The 26,802-nt window shown below is 39.9% G+C and overlaps 2 protein-coding genes and 1 long non-coding RNA gene across 4 annotated transcripts; all 3 read right to left on the bottom strand.

Annotated features, from left to right (window-relative positions):
• Positions 1-6,761: 6,761 nt before the first annotated feature.
• Positions 6,762-9,279, bottom strand: LOC128436850 (uncharacterized). Its single transcript, XM_053418741.1, has 4 exons — positions 9,000-9,279; positions 8,664-8,904; positions 7,828-7,965; positions 6,762-7,247 (listed from the first exon to the last, which is right to left on the bottom strand). Exons 1-4 carry the CDS (start codon positions 9,176-9,178, stop codon positions 6,978-6,980), a joined length of 828 nt encoding a protein of 275 aa, XP_053274716.1. The 5' UTR covers positions 9,179-9,279; the 3' UTR covers positions 6,762-6,977.
• Positions 9,280-11,820: 2,541 nt separating this feature from the next.
• Positions 11,821-19,032, bottom strand: LOC128432460 (cysteine protease atg4da-like). The gene is made up of 10 exons (XM_053417709.1): positions 17,935-19,032; positions 17,759-17,842; positions 17,180-17,353; positions 16,377-16,728; positions 16,227-16,291; positions 15,948-16,099; positions 15,765-15,843; positions 14,180-14,256; positions 13,872-13,991; positions 11,821-13,193 (listed from the first exon to the last, which is right to left on the bottom strand). Exons 1-10 carry the CDS (start codon positions 18,164-18,166, stop codon positions 13,014-13,016), a joined length of 1,515 nt encoding a protein of 504 aa, XP_053273684.1. The 5' UTR covers positions 18,167-19,032; the 3' UTR covers positions 11,821-13,013.
• A 703-nt stretch (positions 19,033-19,735) lies between these two features.
• LOC128432444 (uncharacterized) lies at positions 19,736-22,867 on the bottom strand. Of its 2 annotated transcripts, none has more exons than XR_008335209.1 (4): positions 22,577-22,867; positions 21,233-21,356; positions 21,031-21,120; positions 19,736-20,537 (listed from the first exon to the last, which is right to left on the bottom strand). It is a non-coding gene; the product is annotated as an uncharacterized LOC128432444 (long non-coding RNA). The 2 variants fall into 2 exon arrangements; XR_008335215.1 differs by lacking the exon at positions 22,577-22,867 and adding an exon at positions 21,492-21,683.
• Positions 22,868-26,802: the final 3,935 nt, after the last annotated feature.

Genomic DNA, 26,802 nt, shown 5'->3' with positions numbered 1-26,802 from the left:
AGTTTTGGAATGTATACAGATGCACTCACAGGCAAACAAAATTGTAAGCTATATAAAACAATAAAAATATATAATAAAAAATATAAAAAGAGTCTTAAATCAGCTATACTGATATATGCATATCATGTCATGTCGACAAAAATCATTAATGATGTCCACAATCGGGCTGATTCTTACTTCTATATTGTTCTTTCTTCTCCTCCTCTACTTTGCGGTGCTTTCTGAATTGTGCACCTGATAATTTAATCTTTTTTTAAGAGGGAAGCTGACAGGAAATATACTTGGTTTTATTGGACTATTAGCACATCAACTCCATCCATCTCTCATGCTATGTGATGTTTCTTCGCTCCCTTTGGACTATCCCTCTATGGGGTGCCGTTTGTAAAGCAGCTCACGCTGAAAATAACAGCAACATTTTGACACATTTACCTTCAAACCATGTTTAAAAAACTGGTGTGAATTTTTGAGAGTCACTTTTTTGCACATTTACAACAATATTTGTCAACTTAGAGATATTTTAAATATTTAAATCCAAATGTTAAATGTTACACTTAAATGTTAAATGTTGAATCTAAATGCTAAATTTAAATCTAAATCTAAATGTTAAATCTAAATGTTAAATCTAAATTTAAATGTTAAATTTAAATTTAAATCTAAATGTTAAATCTAAATGTTAAATCTAAATCTAAATGTTAAATCTAAATATAAATGTTAAATCTAAATCTAAATGTTAAATCTAAGTCTAAATCGAAATGTTAAATCGAAATGTTTCGGGTGAAACTAAATATTTAACTAATATGCAAATTAAAATGCCGGTAACAGGAAGTAACAAAATAAAAGCTTGAAGAGGTCAGAGTTGCCTCTTCAAGAGCCTCATCTTTCTCCAGATAAACAAGGCTGAGCAAACAAAGATAAACAGGGACAACAAAAAATTCAGCAGAAAGCCCATAGAGAGCGAGAGAGCGAGAGAGACTTATATCAGAGGTTCATAATGTAAACAGACCAACATCTACACTGTATTTCTATGAAGCCAAAACTAAATCTTACACAAATTCTGCCACATTATAAGGAAACAATTGTCTCGGGTCCCCTGCCTGGCCTTGATTACACTCTCTCGAGTGCTACTCTCTGTCTCCTGACATCTGGCCTCACTGTCTTTCGGTTGTGAAGGCACTGTACTTCGCACTGCATAAAGAGAGGAGGTTAAAGGGAAACATTTTTGTATTGATGTTAATCTCATTTTATCTAAGTGCAACTTAACCCTTATTCCATCTTTTTAAGTGTGTTTCCTTTAAAAGGCAGCCTTTAGGATTTAGAGTGAAGCAAAACTGAATGAGATGAGCTAGGTTTGAGAGTTGCCTCTCCCTTTCAGTACAAATGACTGAATTGTGCTACTAAGCTCAGTCTACACCTCTTATAGTGACTTGTAGGTAGATGAATCAAGACATCTAATCCAAAAACAGTTTAGAGGTTGCTTACAGTGATCTAATTTAGGCTGACAAAACAAGAAAAAAACAACAACTGGTGCTTAAATTCTGTCAGGTTGGAATTTAACGTTAAGCTTTGGTCACACTACATGACTTTCCAAGTCTTAAGATCACTGTACTGTTCATACTACACGACTGTCTTGTACTCAGGGGTGTTGTGAGCAGAGGAGCAGAGGGCAACCATAGCACAGTGCCCGGGAACCAAGTACAGATTTGACAAGTGTTTTAACCTACTTCTTCTTTGACGCGGTCAGTATTAATTTCGTTGATGAAAAAATTATGACGAAATATATTCGTTAACGACCCTTTTTCCATGACGAAGACGAGACGAAGACGTAACGAAAACGAATCTTTGAGAATAAAAAATTATGACTAAATTTATTTTAACTTTCGTCGACGAGACGGGACGAGACGAAAATGTTGGTGGTTGACTAAGTCACAATCATTTTTAAAACATCCTCGTATCAGGCCGTCACGAAGTATCAGGAGCGGGCGAGTGAGTGTGTGTGTGTGTCTGTGTGTGTGTGTGTGTGTGTGCCCTCCCAGATAGCGCTCCGGTCCCTAGCTCCGCCCCCCGCCCCGCGCACTCGCTTAGAGAGACACAGTGAAAGCAGAGCTCGTTCACGTGGAGCAGCCTCTCAGTGACCGACTGCTTCTTAACTATGACTTCTTAACTAACCCTGGTCTCAGCTGATGAGAGATCAGCAGCAGCTTCTTGATCAGAGCAGAAGCTGCAGTTGGTTTCTACCAAGCTGCAGTTTCAGTATTCGCCTGGAGTCTGACCTGCTCTCCCTTTTTGTTTTCACATTTAAAATTAAATATATATTTTTAAGCTATTAGGCTGCAGCTATATGTTTTTATAGAAAAGGAGTTTAATGTGGCTATTAAATGTGACTAAAACTAGACTAGAATGGAATTAGTTTTCGTCGACTAAAACTAGACTAAAACTAAGAAGGATACAAATTACTAAATGTGACTAAAACTAATATGCATTTTCGTCAAAAGACTAAGACTAAATCAAAAATAGCTGCCAAAATTAACACTTGGCGGTGGACTTTCTTGCAGTCTGTCATTTTCATTCCCTTGACTGATGAGCTCACTTTCACTTGTGGAAGGTGACACTGTATGAACTAAATTACATGATGTTATGGACAAAAGAGGGGAAAATATATATATCAGTAATTGGAAACAAAGTACTTAACATTTCTAATTACCCATATCTGAATTTTGGGATGAGCAGAATTAGAACAGATACTTTTTTTTAATAAATAAATGATAAAGTCATTGCAGTGAGAAAAACATGACAGATCAGTCAAAGTGCGCCCCCTTGTGATTGTGATCTAAACATTTAGATTTAGATTTAACATTTAGATTTAAATTTAACATTTAACATTTAAATTTAGATTTAACATTTAGATTTAACATTTAGATTTAAATTTAAATTCAACATTTAAATTTAGATTTAACATTTAGATTTAAATTTAAATTTAACATTTAGATTTAGATTTAGCATTTAGATTTAACATTTAACATTTAAGTGTAACATTTAACATTTGGATTTAAATATTTAAAATATCTCTAAGTTGACAAATATTGTTGTAAATGTGCAAAAAAGTGACTCTCTAATATCTAATTCTTTGCTTTGGGTTTTTAAGCTATATCAGGATTAGATGTAAACAGAGATAGTTTCTCTGTTTGAGAAGGAAATTCTCTTCTTCTAATATTATTGGTTTATCTACATTCTTCTAATAGACCTGTCGTTTATCTGCTTGATGGTTACTGAGAGGTAGATCTTTTAACAGCTCATTTGTTTTGAATACACAAGTATCTACCATCGCTACAACTGTGTACCCATCATCCATATTGTGTTGTGTATGACTTTGAAGGAAGTTTTCTCCTGTTAGTACAAAACGTTTGTGTCGCTTGTACTGTATGCAGTGTCACGTCATGATAAATCAGTCTCTGTTCGCCCAATGCATCAATTTGTTTTCCAGGTTTCAAGCTTTGTAAATGTTGATCCGAAAACTGGTGCACAAACGTTGATTAAATGTTCCTGAAACTGTGAAACACTTATAAAAAGGGCATATCTCTATTTTGAAACTTTGCGTACTCTTGCACTCAGTCTGTTATTTCTGAGTTTTTATATATATGCAAGTTTTTCAATGTTTTCTTTAGCAAAATGTATCTGGAATAGATTAGGCTAAATTATTGGAACCAAGTTGATTACATTACTCATTACAAAATTGGAATGTAATTTGTAACTGATAGAAAATAGTCCCAACACACTCCTGGTTGGCACTTTCTGAGATTTCACATCGAGAGTACACAGTCATTGTAGAAAGATAAGCCAAGGCTATGAAAGTGGAACCAAAGGTATTTCCTGTAGTTGAAATACCCCCCCTGTATTTATTCTGTTATTCTGTCAAAACAGGAAAAGTCTTGATGACACTGAGAAAAGATCTGTGAAAATAGAGTGTGGTTAAATTCACATTAAGAGCATAACGTTTCAAACCACAAGGGCACTCATACACCTCCCTTCATCTGTAATACTTCTCTGTATCTTTCAAATCAGTGAAATCCAAGTCAAACTTAGGATCGAAAAATTCTTCCTCATCAATAACCATCTCTCTCAACGCTGATCAAGGAGGAGACCTGTGTGGAGACAGATAAACAGAGAAAAAATAACATGGCACAGATTTGACAGGGCAAGAGAAGATGCAAGCTTTGACAACAGACTTCTTCTCAACTCAGGGCGGGGAAAAGAGAAAAGGAAATAAAATGAACAAAATAGAATGAGATCTTTTTACAGAACCTTCCCATGCAAACCTCCAAACCACTGGGCACTTGCTCACAACAGATTGGAATATCTCATTCCTTTAATCAAATTGCAATTGTATTAGCACATCCTTGCAATGACAAGTACAATTTCCAACAGCTTGCACAAATTTCAAATGATTTAGCACACCTTTGCAAACGGTTAGGTACAATTGCCTTCAGTTAGCACAATTACCAATTGAATATATATTGCTGGTCAAAACTGACTGTCGCTTCTCAGTCAAGTGGTTGTTCTCTGCAGAACATGTTGGCATAATTTCCTTGTGTACATCATCACCTGCACAATAGTTCACTCCACTGTCAAAATCGTAAAGGCACATAATACCATGAAAAACATCATGGTATGTACTGTAATAAGGATCTTGGATCATTGGCTTAATTTTCAGGTGCAACTAGAGCTTTAGTAATCAAGGTTGAGTTTCACACACCTGCTCACCAATCACACAGTAAATTTACAGTTTTTCTCAATTGCTTTGGCTCATTTCACAAAACAGAAATGACATTCTCAGAGCTCTAAGTGCAATTGGCAAAATAGCCCATATGGTTCAGCACAACTACATAGATCACCTTCAAAAGGTCATATCTCACTATGCCAAATTTTTTTTTGATGTGCTTATTGTTTGACAGTATATTGTGCTGTACACATTTTCTGTTACTGTAAGCACGATGTATGGCAATTAGTGTAACAATTTCCATGGCAGTATGAGTTCAATAAACATATTTTATGTGAAACCTTGAATAAATCTTTTTTCTGTTTGATACACATAATATTCTGGAAAGAAAACATCTACTGTAACCATTCAGTGACCATTCAAGGACTGAGCCAAGATTGAAATGTGCACATGAGGGATATTTCTATGGTCCACTGCCATACTGACAAAACATCTAAACATTTTGACCTGTAGTGTTTAAACAATGCCAAAGGGACTTTTCATTTTGGGGGCACTGACTATTTGTATGAGAAAAGGTTTTAGTTTTGACTGATGAGTTGGCTGTTTTGGGAGAGATATGACCTTTTGCAGGTGTGCTATGGAGTTTTGCTGAACCATCTATGTTATTTTGAGAGATGAGCCACAGCAATCAAGAAGGAAATTTTCATTTTGGGGGCACTGACTATTTATATGAGAAAATGATTTGGTTTTGAAACTTGAGTTAACTGTTTTGGGTGAGATATGACCTTTTGAAGGTGATCTATGTAGTTGTGCTGAACCATATGGGCTATTTTGCCAATTGCACTTAGAGCTCTGAGAATGTCATTTCTGTTTCGTGAAATGAGCCAAAGCAATGGAGAAAAACTGTAATGGCAGATTTGAGCTTGATCCAGCCCCAGTTTTGAACCTTGAAGGGAAGAGACACTGGCATTGCAGAGGAGGGAAATTACATCCAATAAAACTTCTCTATCAGAAATTGTGAAGTTGTTGAGGGGGAATAGGAATTAAAAAATTAACAAATAGAAAAGAAAAAGTTAGTGGAGGTGCTTCTTCTTTGATGCGCCTTGACTCTGGGGAAGAGGGCACAAGTTTCAGTGTGGGGTTATATGTCAAAGCTTTAAAAAGTTTCACTTTCATTTCTGAGAAAAACCTCTCTGCAATGAAATTGCATCAGGGTCTTCACTCCTGGCTGTCACCATTATCATCTGAACGCAAGTAAAAGTGGAAACATTTGATTTGTCCAACAAAACAGTCTTTATGTGCAAGATTATGATAAACAATTCTCACCTGGGTGTTTTTTCCCAAACACAAAGATGAAAAACTGTTAATTAAATGTTTTTTGTCCTAAGCTCAAATGGAAACCTCATTCTTACAATTTAAATGTCTCACACGTATCTAAAGTTCTTTATTGTTTCATGTGCTTTTCACCCAAAAATATTTTCCATCGAAACGCAGGAACAATAGAGCTTTTTGCAGACATTCACCATACTCCAGGTAAACTGATATTCTCCAGAGGGGCTGTGTGTAAGAACGCAACTGTCCAAGTGAGAGTTTCTCCTATCAAGCACTGAGTAAAAACTTAGGGTAATGATGACGTTTCTGATGTATAACTGAATTTTTTTTTTAAACAGACACAAATAATACGTATATCTCAGGATGAAAAAGTAGTGGCAAACACATAGAAGACACAATTGAAGGTGTTAACAAAGCTTTTGGGGTTGAGGCCCAACGATGTGCTGAAAACAAAAACACATGATCTCCTCAGCAGAAGTATGCTCTACCCCTTGCCTGAATGTTCCCAAGATTTCAGATTTCAGTGTTATTGTGAACGTGTTTGGGGAAACTCTGGATCCAATTCTCCAGACAATTTCTGGAGTTCATGTCTGAAACCTGCTTGTGATGCCTGTAAACAATCTTTATGGAGTGGAGAGACATCGATTGGAGAGACAAATTCATTTAAAACTTGATCTTATGAATCATAGCTTTCTGAAAAAAGGAGACAGACTAGTAGATTGCATGTTGTTTATTCCATCCGTCTATAAAGCAGGGTTTCCATATTCATCCTGATATGCAAATTACATGTGGCAGCACCGGACCACTTTTTCGTATTACGATAAAAAGACAGGAAATTGTTTCAAAGCCCAAAAACTGGCCAGATATGTATGTGTTTGTGTGTGTGTGTGTGTGTGTGTGTGTGTGTGAGAGAGAGAGAGACCTTCCTCTGTTAGACCTCTTTCAGCAGAAGGCCATAAGGACGGATTGCCCTCTCTACCATAGCCTGCTCTTCTGCTTCTGATGTTCCCTGTGGAATGGGGACCAGCCAGTAGAGGCCGTTCTTGTACTTCTTTCTGTACGCAGGGTTGACTCGATTCTGCAAAACCACTTTGTACTTCTTGCCATTCTTCTTCGAGGTGAACGTTTTGGCATAGCGGCTGGCTTCACCTATATCCGGTGTGGAGTAAATCCCCCTGCCAAAGACGTGCCTTGGTCCTGGCTGTTAAATAGAAGAATGAATTCGAATTTATTAACATTCATCTAATTTGTACAAAAACATTTATAACAATAATTTTAACAATTACAACAATGATTCTGTTACAGTAGCATCATTGAAATACAGTGTTTAATTGTCTTAGCAACGTTAACAGTAATCACATCGTGGTCTTTTTCTTCTTGCCCACTGGCCTTCAATGTTTTTGTTATGGTTTTGCATGTAGTTTTTAGCTTTCATATTATATTTGTTACTCTTAAATAAAAAAGGTAAATAAAAAGAGGAGATCAGTTTGAAATCTGTCATCAGAGGGAGGCTTCAGTCAGGACTTGTGAAATTAAATGTGAAACTCAAAAGGAGTGTGTATGTCTTTTAAATTGAATTTGCTCTCAGCATGAATTTTTATTTGCCTCCTATTAAACTGAGTTGAGGCAGAAATATCAGAGATGGTTTGATTTACTGGACATTTGAGTCAAAAGTTTCATATGCTGAAATGTAAAGTGTACTCATTCATGCAGTTACTGGGTTAAATAATGTGAATGATTCTACAGCATTCACACTGATTACAATGGATAGGTAATCAAACCTCGTAATGATCTTCGATGATGCAGTCGGCACCTTTCTTTGACGTCCCGTGGTAAGACACAGGCCACTCCCCTGGGCATGACTGGGTTCTACAGGACCTGTTTCCCAGCCAGGTATTCCCATGATACTTGTCCAGCACCTGTGACAAAGTGTTGACATCGCATGCTTTGGATGGCTTCTGACGAAGCAAAGACATTTGTTGCCTCTGTGTCTCTCTGTTTGCTTTGTGTTTTTGTGAACAGGATTACATAAAAAGTGAAGGACAAAGTTGCCCCAAACTCTTTGGAGGATTGGGACATTGGGCCAGATAAGAACAAATTCAATCACTTTCCTTAAAGGAGACAGTTTGGTAGTTTTGGTTTCAACCCATCACTTTCTCTTCCCCATTTCTCTCCTCTCACCCCAACCCCCACGGGACTGGTTCTGCTTTAGGGTTCTCTTTCAGTTAATGTGGGAGTTTTTTCTCTCTACAGTTGCTAAAGGAACTGTAATGTTTTAAGGTCCCAACCTTACAATTTAAAGTGCCTGGAGATAATGTTCTGTATGTTGTGATTTGCCGCCATACAAATCAAATTGAATCGAATAAATCCAGTGAGCACCCCTCGCTCTGCAGCAGGCATCCAGAGATTAGCAGGTGAACATAGAAGAGGCTTTTAGCAGCTGAAGAGTTATAAAGAATTCTTCTCTCCAATTGATTCATTATATTTTGATTATTTCTATGTATTGTTGCTCCTTAGCAGCAGGGAAGTTTAATGTTATTTTATGTAGTGCAGTTTCACAAAAAGACTGGAAGGACGTTCTGAAATTACAAGTCAACTTTAAAAAAGACGAACTCACCTTCAGTGCAAATCGCTGCCAACCGCATGGACGCTCGTACTTTTCTCCACCTCTATAATATATCTTTTTGTCAGTACGCTTGGTGAAATCATAATGATACTTTGGGTCAAAGAATTCTTCCTCATCCATAATGAGATTCTTCTCAATAGGACCATCGATCTCGTCCAGTGCAGGAGCGGCAGCTCCACCACTGTCGGACAGGACAGACTGGAGCCGGTAGAAGCTGGTTCTTGACACTTTGCTGTAGTGTGAAGGAAAGAGCTGTACATTAGAAAAATGCATTCACTAACTTCACAGAATAACATCTGATCTCAGGATTGAAGCTCCACTAATTACCAGGTTTCATCTCCATCCAAGACAGTAGAGATGAGAAGCTTGATGGACAGATTCTGCTGTGGTACCACATGAAGGTTCCTCCTGGACAAATTAATTGGTGATGCTTGTTCCTGGACAGACGTCACGTTGCCATTGCAGAGTGCTCCCAGAGCCTCCAGTGCAATGCTTATATCAACCATGTTTACATTGAGCTCTTGTCCTTCACAAGTAATGAAGTGTCTTTTCTGGAATGAGCTCCTGTCCTCTGACGGTGGAATAAGGAAGCCCAGTGAACGAGGACCTAGAGCTCATATTTATAGGCAAACACTTGGGGATTTGGGTGTGGCAAAGAGGAAAAGTTAAGAACCTGTTGGTCTTCATACTAACAGGAACAGTGTGCTGAAATCTTCCAGAGAAATGGGGACAGACACACACGTGTTCATACACATGTTATGAACACAATGGATTAGTCATCTGCTTTAAGCATTAAATAAAAATGGGGCTAGAACTTTTCACTGTTGGGCTACGAATCCCTCACATGTGGCTCTCTCTGAGGTTTCTACGTTCTTTTTACCCTGTCAAACGTGTTTTTATTAGTTTGTCCTTACTCTTGTTGAGGGTTAAGGACAGATGATGTCACACCATGTTAAAGCCCTGTGAAAAAAATTGTGATTTGTGAATATGGGCTATACAAATAAAATTTGATTGATTGATTGATTGATTAATTGACTGATTGAAGTGCATATTTACCATGTAGTAAATACATGTAGTACATAAACAGTAGTATTATATATGTAAACTATATCACAAACTGTTGGCTGGCAATAGCATGTTGATAGTTATTGGAATAGAAATATACAATAAGAGGTCACCTTGTTTTTAATGAGATAGTAATGGCTAAAGGTTCTGGTATTTACTCTCTTGCTTCATATTGTCTGGAAGAACAGACACTAACTGACAGTGGAGTTCTCCAAGGAGGAATCATTGTCTTTATTCTATTCTAAGATACAAGCCTGCACACCAACATTAACCAACAACGCAGTGTTGGTTAATGATGATAAATAGACCACAAATGTATTTTACTCCCCATGTGTTCTTAAATTTCTTAAACAAAATAAAAAAGGAAAGTGGTGCTGCTTGATTGGATTTAAGGGAACTGTTGGCCTTGGTGGACGACTGTGCCCTACTTAGGTCCATTCTAGTTCCGAAGTGCAAGCGACTGTTTTTAAACAAGCAACTGTGTTATACTATTTTTTCTACATTCTAATCGTTGTCTTAACTGGATCATCATCAGAGTTTCTGGAGACAGAAACCTGTTGAGTCCAGTTTACTGCAGAGGCCAGCAGGTCCACGTGTTTAGGAGGATGTGGATCAGAAGGAGAGGTTAATGAGTGGAGCGTTGTTCTCATTCTTGTCTTCTGGACTCCACCTGATGAGCAGGGAGCTCAGGTCGATCAGCTGCTTTAACAAAACAACACATCTTTGGATATACTTTTTGAAAACACATCTTAAAATGTACTTTTTAACCATGAATTTTTATCTTCATGTCCTCTTAATAAAACAAATTCTTTAAAGAGCAGGTTTTGTGCACGGGAGAGGTATACAATGTGAAGTGTTCATCCCTTATTTACTCCAAAAACATAAGCACTGTGGTCTGGCAGCCAGAGATCCCTTCACTTGCCGTCCCTAATAAAGACACATTTGTTGTTATGTAACAAATTTTAAGCAACATCAGGTTCAATCAATTCATTCACTAATTGATTGAAGTAACTTGAATGATTTGAATGATTGAGGAGCCACAGGCAGCAGGTTAATTCACTCTGCAGTAACTGTAGTGAATGGGGGACACTGCAGGACCTCTTTCACTTTCACTTGTGGGTGAGACACTGGCTGGGATCCTGCTGCTGTGGCTCGGTGTGTTTCTGAATAATCGCTTTAATTAGCAGACACCTCTTACAAGAAACAAGTCACACAAGTCTCTTACAAGGAAACTGAATATTAGTTTTCAATAAAACAGCTCTAAAAATAGTCCAGGAAGTGAAGCTATTTTGTCTGAGACACACCTTGTATTCGTTCCATGCAGAACCTGAACGCAGCTACGGGTGAGGGAATGAAATGAACCTGTAAAGTGACACACCTAGTTCCATGGAAGAGCATAAGTTACAAGGAAAGGGTAATGAATCATTTCCATGGAAGAGCACAATTTGACATCTCCCCTAGGGCTCCAACATTGCCAGGGCCGGCCCTACACAGTATATATATATATATATATATATAAAGTATATGTTTAAAGTTCATATATACTGCCTGTATATATACTTTGTTTATAAACAGACTGTAGGTCTACCCTGTACACAAAGATTATGGTTTAAGACTTCTGTTCTACCCAATTGTGCACTACTGTGACCAACAATACCGTCCTCCACTATGTCATCCTGTAGGATCAATGCATTACATAAATCTTTCTGGGCATATTCAGTGTAGTTCTGGAGAGTCCGTATATAGTTATTTTAAATCATTTCTAGTGATTCTAACTTTTTTAAGAGTCTGGAATAAGAAGAGGTTAACACAAAGTCCATAGTCTGCTGTTAAGTGCTCTATACAGAACACTCAAACCATGTTAAACCATCAGATACCATTTACCACGGCTTCCTTCATTTACCGACTTAGTTTATATATTTAATACACTTACACATCTGCAGTGAAAACAAAAATGTCAGATTATCATCACTGACAAATAAGAAGCATCAGCACACCTTTGTTTTAACATCAGGCTTTTCTGAAGTAGCCAAGATATTTTGCATCCTTAATTGAGTTCAAAGTGAACAAGCCAGATCACAAGTTAGCTTCAAATGTTTATTCTTAGGAAATGACATTCTAAAGAACTCATGATCGTTTCAGAAGAAGAGTGCAGCTCTTCTGAAATACAAAACTACACAAGTGAAATGCAATTCCAGTGTATGAAGTTTAATCAGCACACAGGCCAACAGTAGTAGTGCAACTTGCAGTAGTAGCCTTCATGTAAAAAAGGGGACAAACAAAACACAAATGGCATTGCAGCAGGAGCTTGACGATTCAGGTAAAATCCCTGCTCAGCGTTCAGACACTACCGAGTAAAACCCGGAACCTGTTCATCATAACAGAGCTGTTCTGGGTTTTACTTTACAAATGTACCAAAACCACAATTTAACATTTTAACATTTAAACATGACTGAGGAGATCTGGGAGCAGATGTCACTCTTCAAGCAACTGGGAACACAATCTTGTTTCATTATCCTAATGATGAACACTGGAGACAGAGATGCTGGAAGCGTACGAGATCGAGGCTCCTGGGTTGACTGTGGGATAATGAGCCAGTCTGCAACACCATTATTTATTTACCGCTGTTCGAGACGCTCTTGGAAGAATCTGAAACTTCTGTGGGTTGCAGCGTGACTCTTAAATACACCAGTACACTTACTACAGACAAAACAAATGAACTACAGAAACCCTCAGACTCACACACACACAGGCTAACACACACTCTGAAACCTGATAAATAAATGAAATCGAAAGGAGATGTACAGCAGTATGTTTATAATACAACATCAGACAGCCCTTCACCTGACCTGTGAGCTCATTAAATATTTTGTAGACCACATATCTCCTCCAGTTTGTCCAGTTGAGACCAGGACACACAGTAGTGGAGTGGGACTGAGTAGAGCACTTTAAAGCGCATGAATTTGATTTCTCTTTTAGGTGTCTGATAAAGTTATCAAGAATATTTCAAGTACTTCAAACTGTTATTTTTCCAGTAATTGTATGCTCCAGTCTGGACCCCACTCTAATAGCCCACTAGCTTATAATACCTATCTACACAGAGGTAATGACAGGAGCCACACAGTCTGTTCACCAGTGAGAGTGATGAAGTACAAAAAGCATCATGTCCACCTTGCAGCTGCAAAGGAAACACACAAGTCCTTCCTTTAGAAAAGGAATCCACTGTTTCTCTCCTGCCCCCTGCAGGTGAGAGCTGGGGGAGCATCCTCCTCTGTCTTAGAGGAAGACAAACTCGTCACTGTGTCTTCTGTTGTTACTCTGGCCCAGTTTGCCCGGGGGCAGGATGAGGGCTGCAGGTCCGCTGTGAATGCTGCTGTGACCCTCAAGTCCGTAGTCCTGACTCTGGCCCTCTACGAAGGTAAAGATGGGGTACTTCTCCTGGGTTGACGACAGGGCCTGTCAGGGCAACAGAGCTCAGTCAAAATAGACAACACTCACAAGAATATATTACAAGTAGAGTGAGTAAAGGACAATACAAATATTCCCAAATTAAACGCTTATTTACTAGTATCAATTCATCTGTTTACTATATTCAAACGTGTATGTAGAGCTACAATTATGTTCATTACTGCTTATTTCTCCACATTATCAACTAGAATGACACCCAGAGAGCTTAACAGTCCCTTTATGAAACCACATTACATTCATTACAAACTGATTTTATTTATCTGCAATAGATTACACACACATAAAATGTCAGTCCCCTTAAATGTGCCTATTTTTTTCATCACGATCCACGAATTATTATCTGAGATATCCTTAAAATGTTTATCCTTGATAAATTCAATGGGTTCTTCTTTGGGCCATGCCCCACACCTCCACAAACAAACAATCATAATTGGTTAATTACCTAGCTGATCATTCTGGTTGAACATTTATTGTGGAAAACATTTTGTTTGTCCAACTGTACAAACTGAAAGAATTAAATTTGGAGGGAATTACAAAAATCAAAAAGTTGCAAACTGTATATATTTGTCATTCTGTCTTGATAGTGAACATAACACTTCATCAATTAAAGACATAATGACTATGACTAGAGTTATTCTTTTTGGAGGAGGGTGTAAAAAAACTCACTACATTAACAGCAGAACACAGAGACTCAAAGTCCTTCTTGTTCTTGGCGTAAAAGCCGATGGTGCAGCTGGGATCCATGCGGGTGAAGGGCATCTTCTTAGGAGAACTGCAGTGGAAGGACTGGAAAGTGACAGAGGGACACAGAGGTCTTACAACAAAGTTCAATAAAAGATACAGAATTAATAGACTGAGGAGTCAAAACAATACAGAATGAGAACGTCAAGTTGCCTGAGTCCAAAATGATCTGAAATGTGAGTGACAAAGTCAGGACAGATAAGAATAAGTTAAAAAAGTGACATGTGACTGACCTCCAGTGAGAAGTTGATTTGTGTTACATCCACCACAGGTTGGCAGTAGTGAGGGTCCAGGTACAGCAGCTGCTCATCTGATAGACAAGAGAAGTTTTAAAGAGGAATTAAAACACAGCATCAAAGTATGAAATCTTCACCTGACAGGAGCCAATAAATTAATTTAACCACACGGCAACTACCAATGTGAGTGATGACGCCAATGCCAGAGTCAAAGGCGACAGCTCTTCTTAACACACCTATGTACGCTTCACAATGGAAGGAGATGCATGAGTGTTTGTCACTATTACTACTGTATTGTATAAAATTTAATTGTATCCTGATTTACCAAAATACAGGAGGACGTGAAGCTTTTTTATATCAGGACACTCAAGGTGGACTAAGCACCTTGAATCTACATCTGTGTATGAAAGATGCTTTATAAATAAAATTGCCTTGACTTTAATGTTTTGTGCATGTTTTACCATCCCAGTCACAACCAACATCACATAGTCAACTAGAACGCCACTCAGAGAAGTGCATACCTTTGCCAAGACCCAACAGTCCCCTTAGGAAACCACATTTAAATTCAATAGATTCAACTTTTTATTTGAATCTGAACACACTCATGAATATCATCTCAAAATATTTAAGAAAGTGCTACAAAATTCCTGTCATCTGCCTCCTGATCCGCAACAAAATTGAATGGTTTCATTCCCTGAACCATAATGCATCTTTCCACCAAATTGCGTGGAAATCCATCCTGTAGTTTAAGTGTAATCCTTCCAACAAACAGACAGACAGACAAACAAACGCAGAGAGCTGGATTCTGGTGCTTGTCAATGCAAAACAGAAATGAGAGGGAGAACAAAATGAGGAAGGAAGTAAGACAAGAGGTATTTGCCCACATTACCTAGTGGGCAAATGCTGTTAAAGAAGAATGTTGAAGAAAGTGAAAACAATTCCTAGATCCACCTGTTTATACGCAATTAAAAATATAAAGTCCCACCCCTCCACAAAATGTCTTTGAAATTGGTTCAGTAGTTTGAGGGTAATCTTGCTTTTTATCTGTTAAAAAAGATTGTGAATGGTTCTAAGCTTCCAGTTACATCCAATGAAATCTCATTCGTAAGGAATCCATTGATTTTGGCTGTGGTCACAGCCTCTGGATAAACACAGTCATTTGTGATGGTGGCAGTGTGGTTGTTCCACCACGAGTTTACTTGGACCACAAGCAACAGCCTCCTGATTATCACATTGCCTTGAAGCAGCGCGGCGTTTCTCTGCTCATGTTTACATAGTCTAAGTTTTAGTTAAGTTTTAGTTAAGCAACCTATCAGAGGGCAGTTGAGCAGGAAAGACCAGATAAAACAGATAAAATAAAGAGAAACAGCCGGTTTAAGGCAAAACTTCCACTTCTTATTAATGTAACAACCACAGTTACCTTTCTAAAGCACATATTGCTAAGTAAATGTCGTGGCTACACTACAGTGCTGGTTCTTGCATTGTGTATTCAAAGAACACCTGATCCTTCCTCTGTGTATGGATAATGTTATTCATTCCTTTTCTTCTTTCCTTTCTTGAGCATAAGAAGGCCGTTTCTCACCTTGGAAGCCAACGAAGTAGAGTGAATGCTTCGGTTTTCCTCCGATGATTCCAATACAACACTCCAACTTTAGAATGTTCTGCAAATCAAATATTTTTGTTAATTATTGGTTTATTTGTTATTTTTAAGGTAACATTATTCTAAACCAAGACCATGTGAGAGGCATAAACAGATCATACAGACCTTGACACATTCTATGTAAGACGGGTTGAGGGCCTCCCCCCCCAGCCGAACAGGCACCAGGATGATGACAGACTTCCAGGTTTCACTTGATGGATCAGGAGGAGTCTGGCTTAGTGACGGATCACATAGACAAGCCACATCTTCTTTGTACACTAGAGAGGTCAGGCAGAAATGAAAAAGGCTATAAGATTTCCTCCAGTGAAACATTTCCATGGTGACCATGTTGGAGCAAAGTAACAATCATAAACTCTGAAATGAACTGAAGTCTGTTAATTTCACCTGTACAGTCCTGAGCCACATATAAAGCCAGGTTCTGGACAACACAGGTTTTGGCTACTGCTTTCCTGAAAAGAAAAAAACACTCCTATTAAATCAATGCTTAATTTTATCAAATGTGTAAGTAATTCAGGAAAAGAGCAAAGCCCTTACCGCAGTATGTGTGCCACGATCGAGGGGCCATACCAGTCACCAGCCTTCTTCCCTGAACTTTTACCAATTTCTACCAGTTGGTGAACTCCAAAAGGTGCAAGGGGCTGATCTCCGAACCATGTGACCAACCCGTGGTGGACGGTCTCTGCTTGTCTGTCCCTTGCACACTCTGGCCTCTTCTTCTGGCTGGATTTAGGGACCTGGTCGCTTGGCAAGGACTTCACAGGGGTGTTGGACCCTCGTGGGGACCCAAAAGAAGGGATCGGGACCCCACCTGCCCGAGCTGGGGAATTTGGTCTGAACACCTCAAAGTCCACATCGGTCAGCTGCTGAGCATCTGGCCACGCCCAATCTACGGAACACACACAAAGAAAAGATATATTCTTAAAACAGTTTTCTACAGGTGGGCTGATATCAACTTGGTATTCTATTCTTGAATTTCTTGAGTGTTTAGCTTTTAACAGTGAGTATTCAATGCCAAACTAAATAGCATCGACAAATAAGGAAAGCAGGTTATAAATACACAAAGCAGAAGTCAGAAGCAGTACATAGCAGAGAAAATGTGTAAATGAAAAGAGAGATGCAAAGCAGAATAAACTGAAACTGAGTAAATAAACCGGCAGAAGAGATGCATGTGTAAGTGTCACACCTTTGAGAAAAAAAACTGGATTTTAATAAGCACACAGGCAGCACAAGATCAACAAGTCTGTTAAAAGGTGATGTGAGTCTTCCCAAGTAAATGTACCAATTCATTTCTATGTGGGAGTGTGAAATGTGTGTGCCTGACAGATAAAGACACAAACCTCTTGGCATCAAATGGACCAGGAGTCCCTGTGCCAGCAGCATCTGGCCGCTGCGCAGCATGCAGCCCCAGCCACAGTCTGTGGTCCAGGTGGAGCCCTCCATCGGAGGGAACTCCCGCCTGTACGTGAGCCAGACCCTGGACACAAAAGCCAAACGAAAGCGCTCCACCTCGTCTGAGAGGGAGATACACAAAAGAGAACCCAAACACAATTTTACTCAAACTGCAAACCTGTTTGTGATAATTCACTGATTTGAGAACGAACAGTTTAGATCTTCATGACTCGCTTCTTTCCGGTTGCCTATGTGTACATGTACAACTCAAGATAACAGGACCTGAATGACTGAGAATCCTCACAGATAAGATCAGTTAACATTCATATTTTGTGAAATAGATATGTAAGTAGAAAAGTTTTCTTTCTTTTTGCTCCCTTGCTCTATGCTTAAGGGTTTACACTTGTTGTTAACCAAAGACACAAATACCTACAACATCTGGAGAGAAGAAATGCAGGATCTCCTCAGCATCAAAAGGATCAATGTATAACAGCTTTATCAGATATGTTGGTGTGTGAAGAACTTACCCTCACTGTTAAGCAGATAGGAGTGTCCCAGGACAGAGAATGGGGACATCTTGTTGAAGGAGGTTTTAGACTTTACAGTCCAACCTGCAGATAGAAGAACATGCAGTTATACACACTGGCCAAACTGCAAATACAACGGCCGCACCGACTACACTCCTCCTCGGCTAACAACAAACCATATTTGACATTGTTCCATGCTGACATCAGTTTGGCTTTTAATTTGTCAATTTCATTGGGCTCTCCGACCGCCTCTCTGCCGGGATCTGGAGTCTGAGGTGGCCTGAGACCAAAGCTGCCCTGTCGCTCCATGGGCTGCTGCTGCTGCTGCTGCTGCCTGCGGTTCTCCACCAGCTCTTCCTGCATCCCTCCAGCTATGTACTGAGCTGTGCACGGGGAAACTGAGTTCATGCCTCTTGAGCTCAAAGCTGGATTCTGGTGCTTGTCAATGCAAAACAGAAATGAGAGGGAGAACAAAATGAGGAAGGAAGTAAGACAAGAGGTAAATTATTGACTGTTGACCAATGTTCACACTCTTCACTCCAAACATTGTATACACTTAGTGTGAAACTCTTTAAACTACTACAATCACCTTTTCTTACGCAGTAGTATATCGCTGTACCCTTTCTAACCCAACATTGGTTATATCCATTCATTTTGCCCTTGCTTCTTTAGTTTACGCTGTCTATATTATATCTAATGAACGTCTGCATTAAAAGAGGTATCATCCTACACTGTTCCTCTTCCTGATATTTCTTCGTTTTCCCGCTGTGAATCATTTATAGTTCAGTTTTCCCTTCTCACATGAAGGGTGTAAGAACAGAGGATGTACAGAGTGTAAAACCATCTGAAGCATATTTGATATTTGTGACGTTGAGCTATAGAGAATCATGTGACTTGACTGATCGTGGGCTGAAAGCTCCTTCTTCAAGCTCCTTATTTACAGTTTTAAATCTGGAGCATATTTCTAGATGCCATCCAATCTAACGCTCTCCAGAAGGAAACAACTTTAAATTCAAGGCGTTTGACTTGACTGATGCACCTGACTAACGTTTACACTTTTTTGTGAATAAGTTCTTAGTGAGAAGGTAACAAGTTAAAGACTGATGTTAAAGATTTACCTGAGGAGAAGGTTCTCGGTTGTACTAGTACTACTTCAACACAAAACCATCAGATCAATTGACATGTGAACAGAAGAAGAAGACTGTGATATGTTTAAAGTTGAGCTTAAGATCTACAGTAAAAGGGACAATTTATCACAACTGATTTTAATAAAGCAAAATATCTGCTGGTTTCAGCTCCCAGAAATACAAAGATTAGCTTCAGGATAATTTTTCTATGACTGTTAGATCTATGTTGGACAAGTAAGTTCAATATTGACATTATTTGACACAATGTTATATTAGTTTGTCAAATTATACTAAAGTTTGCTTTGGGTTTTGAACTGTTAGGCCAAAACAAGTCAATCTGACTGACAACTTGCTCTGTGGGAAACTGTGATGAGCCTTTATTATTTACTGATAGTTTAAAGATCAATCAATCAATTGATGAAATATTAACGTCACATGTTTCTGTTATACTGACAACACCGCAATTATTAATTCTTTTAGAGGAAGTGAGATTTTCTTTCGACTTACAGAATTGTAACGTGTGTGGGTTTTTTCTCTATCCTCTAATGTGATGAGCATTTATCTTTGTTTACTTACAACTTTAAAGGGGACATATTATGCCCATTTCACCACAGTTGATATGGTTCCTTGGGGTCTTAATGAAATGTCTGTAACATTTTTTGGTAAAAATACCATAAGGATAATTTAAAACAGCACCTTTTTACTCTGTCTAAAACAGACCTCCTCAGATCGACCCGTTTTGAAGGCCCCGCCCCCCTCTCACCCCGCCCCCATCTTACCCCACCCCCTTTCACCCCTCTCATCCCTCCCCCCTCTCACCCCTCCCCCCTCTCATGGAGGTGTAGGACATAACCTTTTTACCTCCATTAATTAGCCTGTTTGAATGTGTTCTTCAACATCTATAGGGCAGATTATGGGCCTTTATGTCTAAAAGGAATAGAGCAGTAAGTTTTTTATGCATGAGATATCAGTCATTTCTGCAATAAAATTATGACTGAGGAATAAAATACATAAATTACTCTTCCCTCTGTATTACTTTGCTAACTGCTCATCTTACACGTGTCAATTGTTGACATGTTACATATCAAACATTAAAAAACTGTTTCTATCAACTTTTATTGTCAGAAAGATTGCCACAGAGCTTTTTAATCATAGTTATTAAATGTACTGGCTGGGACAGAGGTAATAAATACAAAAAATACCAAGTATAATAAATACATTCATTACAAAAAAACAATTTGTGCCATCAGTAGCTATACTGTAAACAAAGGAACACTTTATATTTGTGTGTCACCTTTTATTCTCTAAATACAATGTAAACTATGATCAGCCGTTACAGGGATTTGGCGTACAGAAGCTTTGTGAGCTAGTGTTGAGGCCCTCTGGGCCGGAGAATCAGGGTGGTCCTGCCCTCCTGCTCGGTGCTCCAGATACGCAGAGTGTTCCCTGATGCTCAGGGAAGTTATACAGGGTTCAGACCTGCCCTTGATTGAAACTCGACACATAGCTGGCTATAACTTCCTGCTTGTCAGGTTTCTCATACTAGGCAGAGAGATCCTCAGGTTTTGAGATCTTCAGCACCTCATTCACATATGGGGCCGGGTCCTGAAAAACCTCGTGAAAGATGAGGTCCAACAGGTTATCCATGTAATCTGTAATACAAATTGGGGGAAAAGTTGGACATTTTGCACTTTTTTGTATTTATTATTTTCTTTTTATAATTATATTATTCTATATCTCGTGAAGACGATAAATAAATGGTCTTTAAATGGTGAAGACCATTTAAAGACAGCAGTTAATTGATATGTTATTTATGTTTCACATACTGTTTTCACATTGTTTGGCTTTTAAATAGAGCCTGTAAGAATCATGGAAGATTGCATCTGCTTTCACCGGCTTTTTCTGTGCACTCGCCCTTCTTATATATTACATCTGTCCCCCGCCGACACATAGGACAAACCTCAAACAGCTCCAGGAGGCAGTTTTCATAGACAATATATGTGGGTGTCTTATGAACAGGGTTGGAAGATTCCATTCTATTAGAACAACAAAGATTTCACCAAAAGGCTGCAACAGCTAAAAAAAGTGTAGGATGGTAATCTATCTGATTATTGAAATGTTTAGATTAAATATTGAGTCACTCACGTCACATCTTGTCCTCTCCCTCCTCCAAGCGAGGTCTCTTACAGCTGAGGTCCCAACACCAACATCAGTGCAGCACAGTTTTCTGTGTGCCTATGATAAAACAGACACAGTATCCATGGAGTCACAACAAATGAGATGCTGTTACAACTTTAACACGGAGACACAATCAATGACATGAAGAAGTAACTGAGGATAAACCAACCTGTACTTTTGTAGTGAGGTCGCAGTGTTTACATAGAAAGCTGCGTTCCATGTGTGCGCATCTGTGGTGGGTCCGTCTGGCATGCTACGTGATGTAGCCTAGCACCGTGAACAGATGTGCTTGCCTGAACACCAAAAGCAGCAATGTTATTCATGTTTGTACTACTGTCATGCATACAAGGATACAAGGACACATTTCCCCAAACTAGGGCTGGTAATGAATAATCGTTCTAGTACCGCACATTATGACAACAACATACTCCGGTATCTTGAACGAGCGGCCGTAGCAGCAGCTGTAGCTGGAAGTTAGGTTCGTGAGTGTTGTGCTCTCCACCCCCCCGCTCGCGTGTCCTCCCGTTAGTACTGTGCCGCGGATTTTTTTCCCACTGCAGCACTGGGCTGGAAGTTCGCTACGGCCGACACTCGTAGCAGCTACTACAAACTTCCGTAGCTAACTTCACGCTCCAGCAGCTACAACCGGAGCTCGTAGCAGCTACTACAAACATCCGTAGCTAACTTCAAGCTCCAGCAGCTACAACCGGAGCTCTTAGCAGCTACTACAAACATCCGTAGCTAACTTCAAGCTCCAGCAGCTACAACCGGAGCTCGTAGCAGCTACTACAAACATCCGTAGCTAACTTCAAGCTCCAGCAGCTACAACCGGAGCTCGTAGCAGCTACTACAAACATCCGTAGCTAACTTCAAGCTCCAGCAGCTACAACCGGAGCTCGTAGCAGCTACTACAAACATCCGTAGCTAACTTCAAGCTCCAGCAGCTACAACCGGAGCTCGTAGCAGCTACTACAAACATCCGTAGCTAACTTCAAGCTCCAGCAGCTACAACCGGAGCTCTTAGCAGCTACTACAAACTTCCGTAGCTAACTTCAAGCTCCAGCAGCTACAACCGGAGCTCGTAGCAGCTACTACAAACATCCGTAGCTAACTTCAAGCTCCAGCAGCTACAACCGGAGCTCGTAGCAGCTACTACAAACATCCGTAGCTAACTTCAAGCTCCAGCAGCTACAACCAGAGCTCGTAGCAGCTACTACCGGGGTTCGTAGTAGCTGCTAAGGGGCTCGTAGTAGGTGCTACGGCCCCTCGAGCGGAGGGGGGGAGAGCGTGGAGAGGACAACACTCACGAACCTGCCATGTGATCACCGTCCACCGTGGACTCGCCAGCCGTCCTCGATTAATGAAAACTCCTGTAAAGTCTCTCCCTATCCCCCACCACTACATACTAGCCCCCCACCCCCTCACACACACGGCACAACATGCTAACGGCACTAGCCTCCACACAAAATGTCTAAAAGAAGCAAATACCAGAATTATAAAAAAAAATACTTACATTTCCCTCGTCTTCAGTATTGCCATGGAAAGATGGCACCGACCCCTCTTTCAATAACAACCTTTTAGAGAATCCAGCGTTATATTGGCCCAGGTTGATAAAAAAGTCTGATTCAAAGTGGTGGCAGGAACGTCGCCATCATATATGAACTCAATCCATCTCAATCTTGTGTCTTCTGAAGCTGGAGTCACATGAAGACATGTTTGCAGCCGACCACCGATTCATGCTGCTAGTTAGCTAATCCAAGTGTTTCCAAGGCTTGCAAGAATGAAATGGCGGACACCGGTGGACCGAGCTTCTATAAAGTGGGAGGGTCCATCTAGGGCTGGGTCGAGTGGTAGTGGGGGAGTGCATAGAGCTATGGGGGAATGTACTAAATGGGCATTTTTCGACTATGACGTCTATTTCGGGGGAAACTCCATTGGACGCACTTTAGCACATAGTTTCTGAAATAGAGGAACCACAACAAATCGCGGGAGTGATTTTTTTCCAGAGTTTTTGGGACGGTAGACATGCCAGATACCCAAACTAATGTGTAGAAGCACTACAAAAGTGGAATTTTCATAATATGTCCCCTTTAAGATCGATCAATAATTCGAGGAAATGTTAACTTCTCCTCCAGTCAGCTGACCTTATGGATAACCTTCCAAGTTCAGCAGAACACACAGCTCTGTTACACTGTACAGGAAAACACTACAATCATGAGTCTGGAAGAATAATCTCACTTCCTGGAAAGTAGAAATAAATGCAGCAATGTAAGTGTTTTAAAAAGACACAGAAACTGCAGCTTCTGCTCTGATCAAGAAGCTGCTGCAGCTGAGACCAGAGAAACTCTGTGTTTTCACTGTTTCCATAGTTAAGAAGCAGCCGGTCACTGAGCAGCTACCCAACGTGAAAGAGCTCTGATCGTGTGTCTCTGAGTGAGTGAGCGGGGCGGGGGGCGGAGCCTCGGGACCGGTGCGCTATCTGGGGTGCGCACTCACACACACACACACAGACTCACACACTCACTCGCCCGCTCCTGATACTTCATGACGGCCTGATACGACGATGTTTAAAAAAATTATTGTGACTAAGTCAACCACCAACATTTTCGTCTCGTCTTGTCAACGAAAGTTAAAATAGATTTAGTCATAGTTTTTATTTTCAAAGATCCGTTTTCGTTACGTCTTCGTCATGGAAAAAAGTTCGTTAACGAATATTTTTCGTCATAGTTTTCGTCAACGAAATTAACACTGGTTCATATGCGGTCACTTCGGTTTTTGTGTTCTACAGTTCTGGTTAGTTGCTCTGTACTTTCACCGGGGACGAGTCGGGGCAGCTGCCCAGTTACGCTCAGCTCATGCGGCGTTAAAACACCTGTACACACCCACTCAGACCGGGGCAGGAGACAGAAAGGACGGCATATTCACATCAAGCTAACTCTGTGAACCAAGGATTTATTTCACCCAGACTAGAGTCGGCGAGTTTGGAAGACGTGCGTTTTATTGTGGGTTAACATCAGGGAGCTAGCGGGGCTAGATGCTAGCGTTAGCCTTAGCTAGCCGTTTGCCAAGTTCTCCGACGCCCTAGCGAAACACTCCCGTTTAAAACCGTCCCCGGTGTCTTTCTTCATGGAGCCTGAGCCCCTCAATTTGACATTAGAGTGTATCTGCATCTCTGAAAATGTCACCGGGCTCAGCGGCTTCACTCCTGCCTGAAATTTGATGTCTGTGGACATCTGTGATGGCCCCCGGGTTTCGCGCACATCTCCCCGCTGAAACGGTCTGGCGGAGAGGGGCTGCGGGGGAGAGGGGCTGCTGGGGAGACGGGCTGGGTGCTTCGGCTGGTCGCCGCTCTTGCGGCGGCCCTCGTATTTACGTCGGGATAGTATGGAGACTAGTCTCCCTGTGTGAAAGCACCACAGGTAACTCGTTATGCTGAGCGTACTCAGCTCAGTATTTCTGTGCCAGGGCGACATGACATCCTTTGTATTAATGTTGGGATGTATGGAGATGACGGCGATAAGTGCTCACTGTGTGAAAGCAGCGCAGATAACCCGCTCGTTGTTCCGTGTTACCAGCTCAGTATTTTCCACTAGTCATTGCTGTGCCCATTGAGTCCATAAACAGGGCCATTTCTGGTGTAAAGAGTCTACAATGAACCTACAAGTAATACTGTTTAACTGTACACAGCTCTAACTAGACGCTGAACAGAAACGTACCCATTTCGTCCAGTATTAATGGACTTTTATATTCTTAACATGATTTTGTTCCAGACGTTCCAGGTGGTTACTTGAGCCCAGGACACAAGATTAACCTAAGGTAAGTTAAAATCCAAGAATGAAGAGCTTCATTTCCATAGAATGTATTGTGACTGTTGGTACAGGGCAGTGTCTTCTGAAGTGAGCAAAATAATTCCAATAACCAATTATGCTTTGAATGTACATTTGAGATGTGTGTATTGCTTGCAGACGATGTCAGCATTTCCCTCAACCTCTATGGAGGCCGAAAAATGACGTAAGTATAAATAAATAGGACCTACATGATGAAATGTCTTACATTTATTTCCACATTAATAAATTACCATTTTATTGTTTCTGTATTTCTGTGTCTGCATGCTAATGAGAAAGGTGGTCCTAACCTATTCTCATGGAGGATTGGTCACAGTAGTGCCTACAGAAGACAAGAGGTCCTAAACAAAGAGCCCAGCCTAAAGGATTTCTAGGACAGATGGCCTGCACTATTCAATCAAAGAGAGGTAATTATGGAACCGAAGTGATCAAAGTTTCTCAGCTTTTGTATTAATTGGTAGTCCATAGTTTCTGTATTAGTTGTACTTTTTGGTGTATTTATATTTTTGTGGTTGTATGTTCATGCTTCTGTGGCTACTTATGAAAACCTAAGGTTGTGTACCAGTCCGTTTGTGTAAGGATACCATATCAATTGTCATTTGTTTAAGATCAATGAAGAGTTCAAGAGGCTCATGGCTGTTCCCCTGGAGGAGAAATTCATGGCCCAGTTAGATATGCACTCCAGTGAGCTGATCAGAGTCATCCGTTCCAAAGGAGGAGCAACACGCCAGAAGATTGCTGGCATCATAGAGATTTTGGACCAGGTAGATGTGTATAATCAGAGGAGATCCTGATTTTTCTTAGTAGCTAAGGGGGGTGTCACAGGTTATCTGTATCATTTATAGATACATAAACATGGGCAGACCAATGTTGACCCCGTCTTTGATTTACAGGTCATGTTTTCAGCTGTAGGAAAGCTACACCATTGGACTCACATTTTTCTTTTTTTAATGAAAATCTAGAATCACTTATGCCTCTTTTAAGCAGATGAAAGAGTTTAGCTGTAAGAGTTAAGATATCTGTTTTTAGAGATTTGGAAAATTAATCAAGATCATTTTTTCCTAGGCTGAGGATATTCATCTTTGGAAAGAGTGTCTACTGAAAGCCCTCATAATATTCCTGGGAGAAGATGCAGATGACCTGATCAAGAAATATCTCGTAAGTTTTAACACAAATATGCATGTCAGTCCAGGGGACATACATAAATATCCTACACATGGTGCATTTTAGTTTTACCTAATGCATAGTAACTGTATAACAGTGCAAAGTGCTGCCAATGATGTTTGTTTTTTGTGTCATGTACCCATCTGTAGGACTCAAGAGCTGAAAGTGCTGAGAAGGACCTGGAGCAGCTCACCGTGGCAGTATTTGTTATTCGCAAAGAGGGGCAAGGATGCCAGGAGCCACCTGAAGACATTGGCATCATCACATACCATGTAGTGCCAGCTTTTGTTTGTTTGTTTTTTTTGTTTCAGAACCAGACAGTCATTTTAATTTAATGGATTTTTGAATTTTGCTGTAATAATGGTTACCCGTTAAGTTAAATAAAAATACTGAGAACGGGAAATTGTAGCTGTTGTTGTTCAGCTTAGTCTCATTCAAACACAACGATTCATTTAAGCCCCTTTTCCCAATGGCCAAAAACCAGTTTAAAGTTTTTAAGTTGAAAGTCCATTAAATATTCAGAAAATCTATGTAAAAAACACAAAAAACTAAATTTACAATAAACAGTAAATTTTGCAATTGTAAACCCAATATCTAAGTTAAGTTTGACATGTTTTGAAAGATGAATGAAGTTATTTTGTGTGTTGTATACTGTTATATTACATCTAATATAAAGTAATATACAGCCTTTTTACGTAAAATAATGCCATTAAAACCAACTAATAACAGC

The sequence above is a fragment of the Pleuronectes platessa genome, chromosome 3 (genome assembly GCF_947347685.1).
Source record: "Pleuronectes platessa chromosome 3, fPlePla1.1, whole genome shotgun sequence".
In the NCBI taxonomy this organism is placed as follows: Eukaryota; Metazoa; Chordata; class Actinopteri; order Pleuronectiformes; family Pleuronectidae; genus Pleuronectes; species Pleuronectes platessa.
This window is presented reverse-complemented; position numbering and strand designations above follow the sequence as displayed.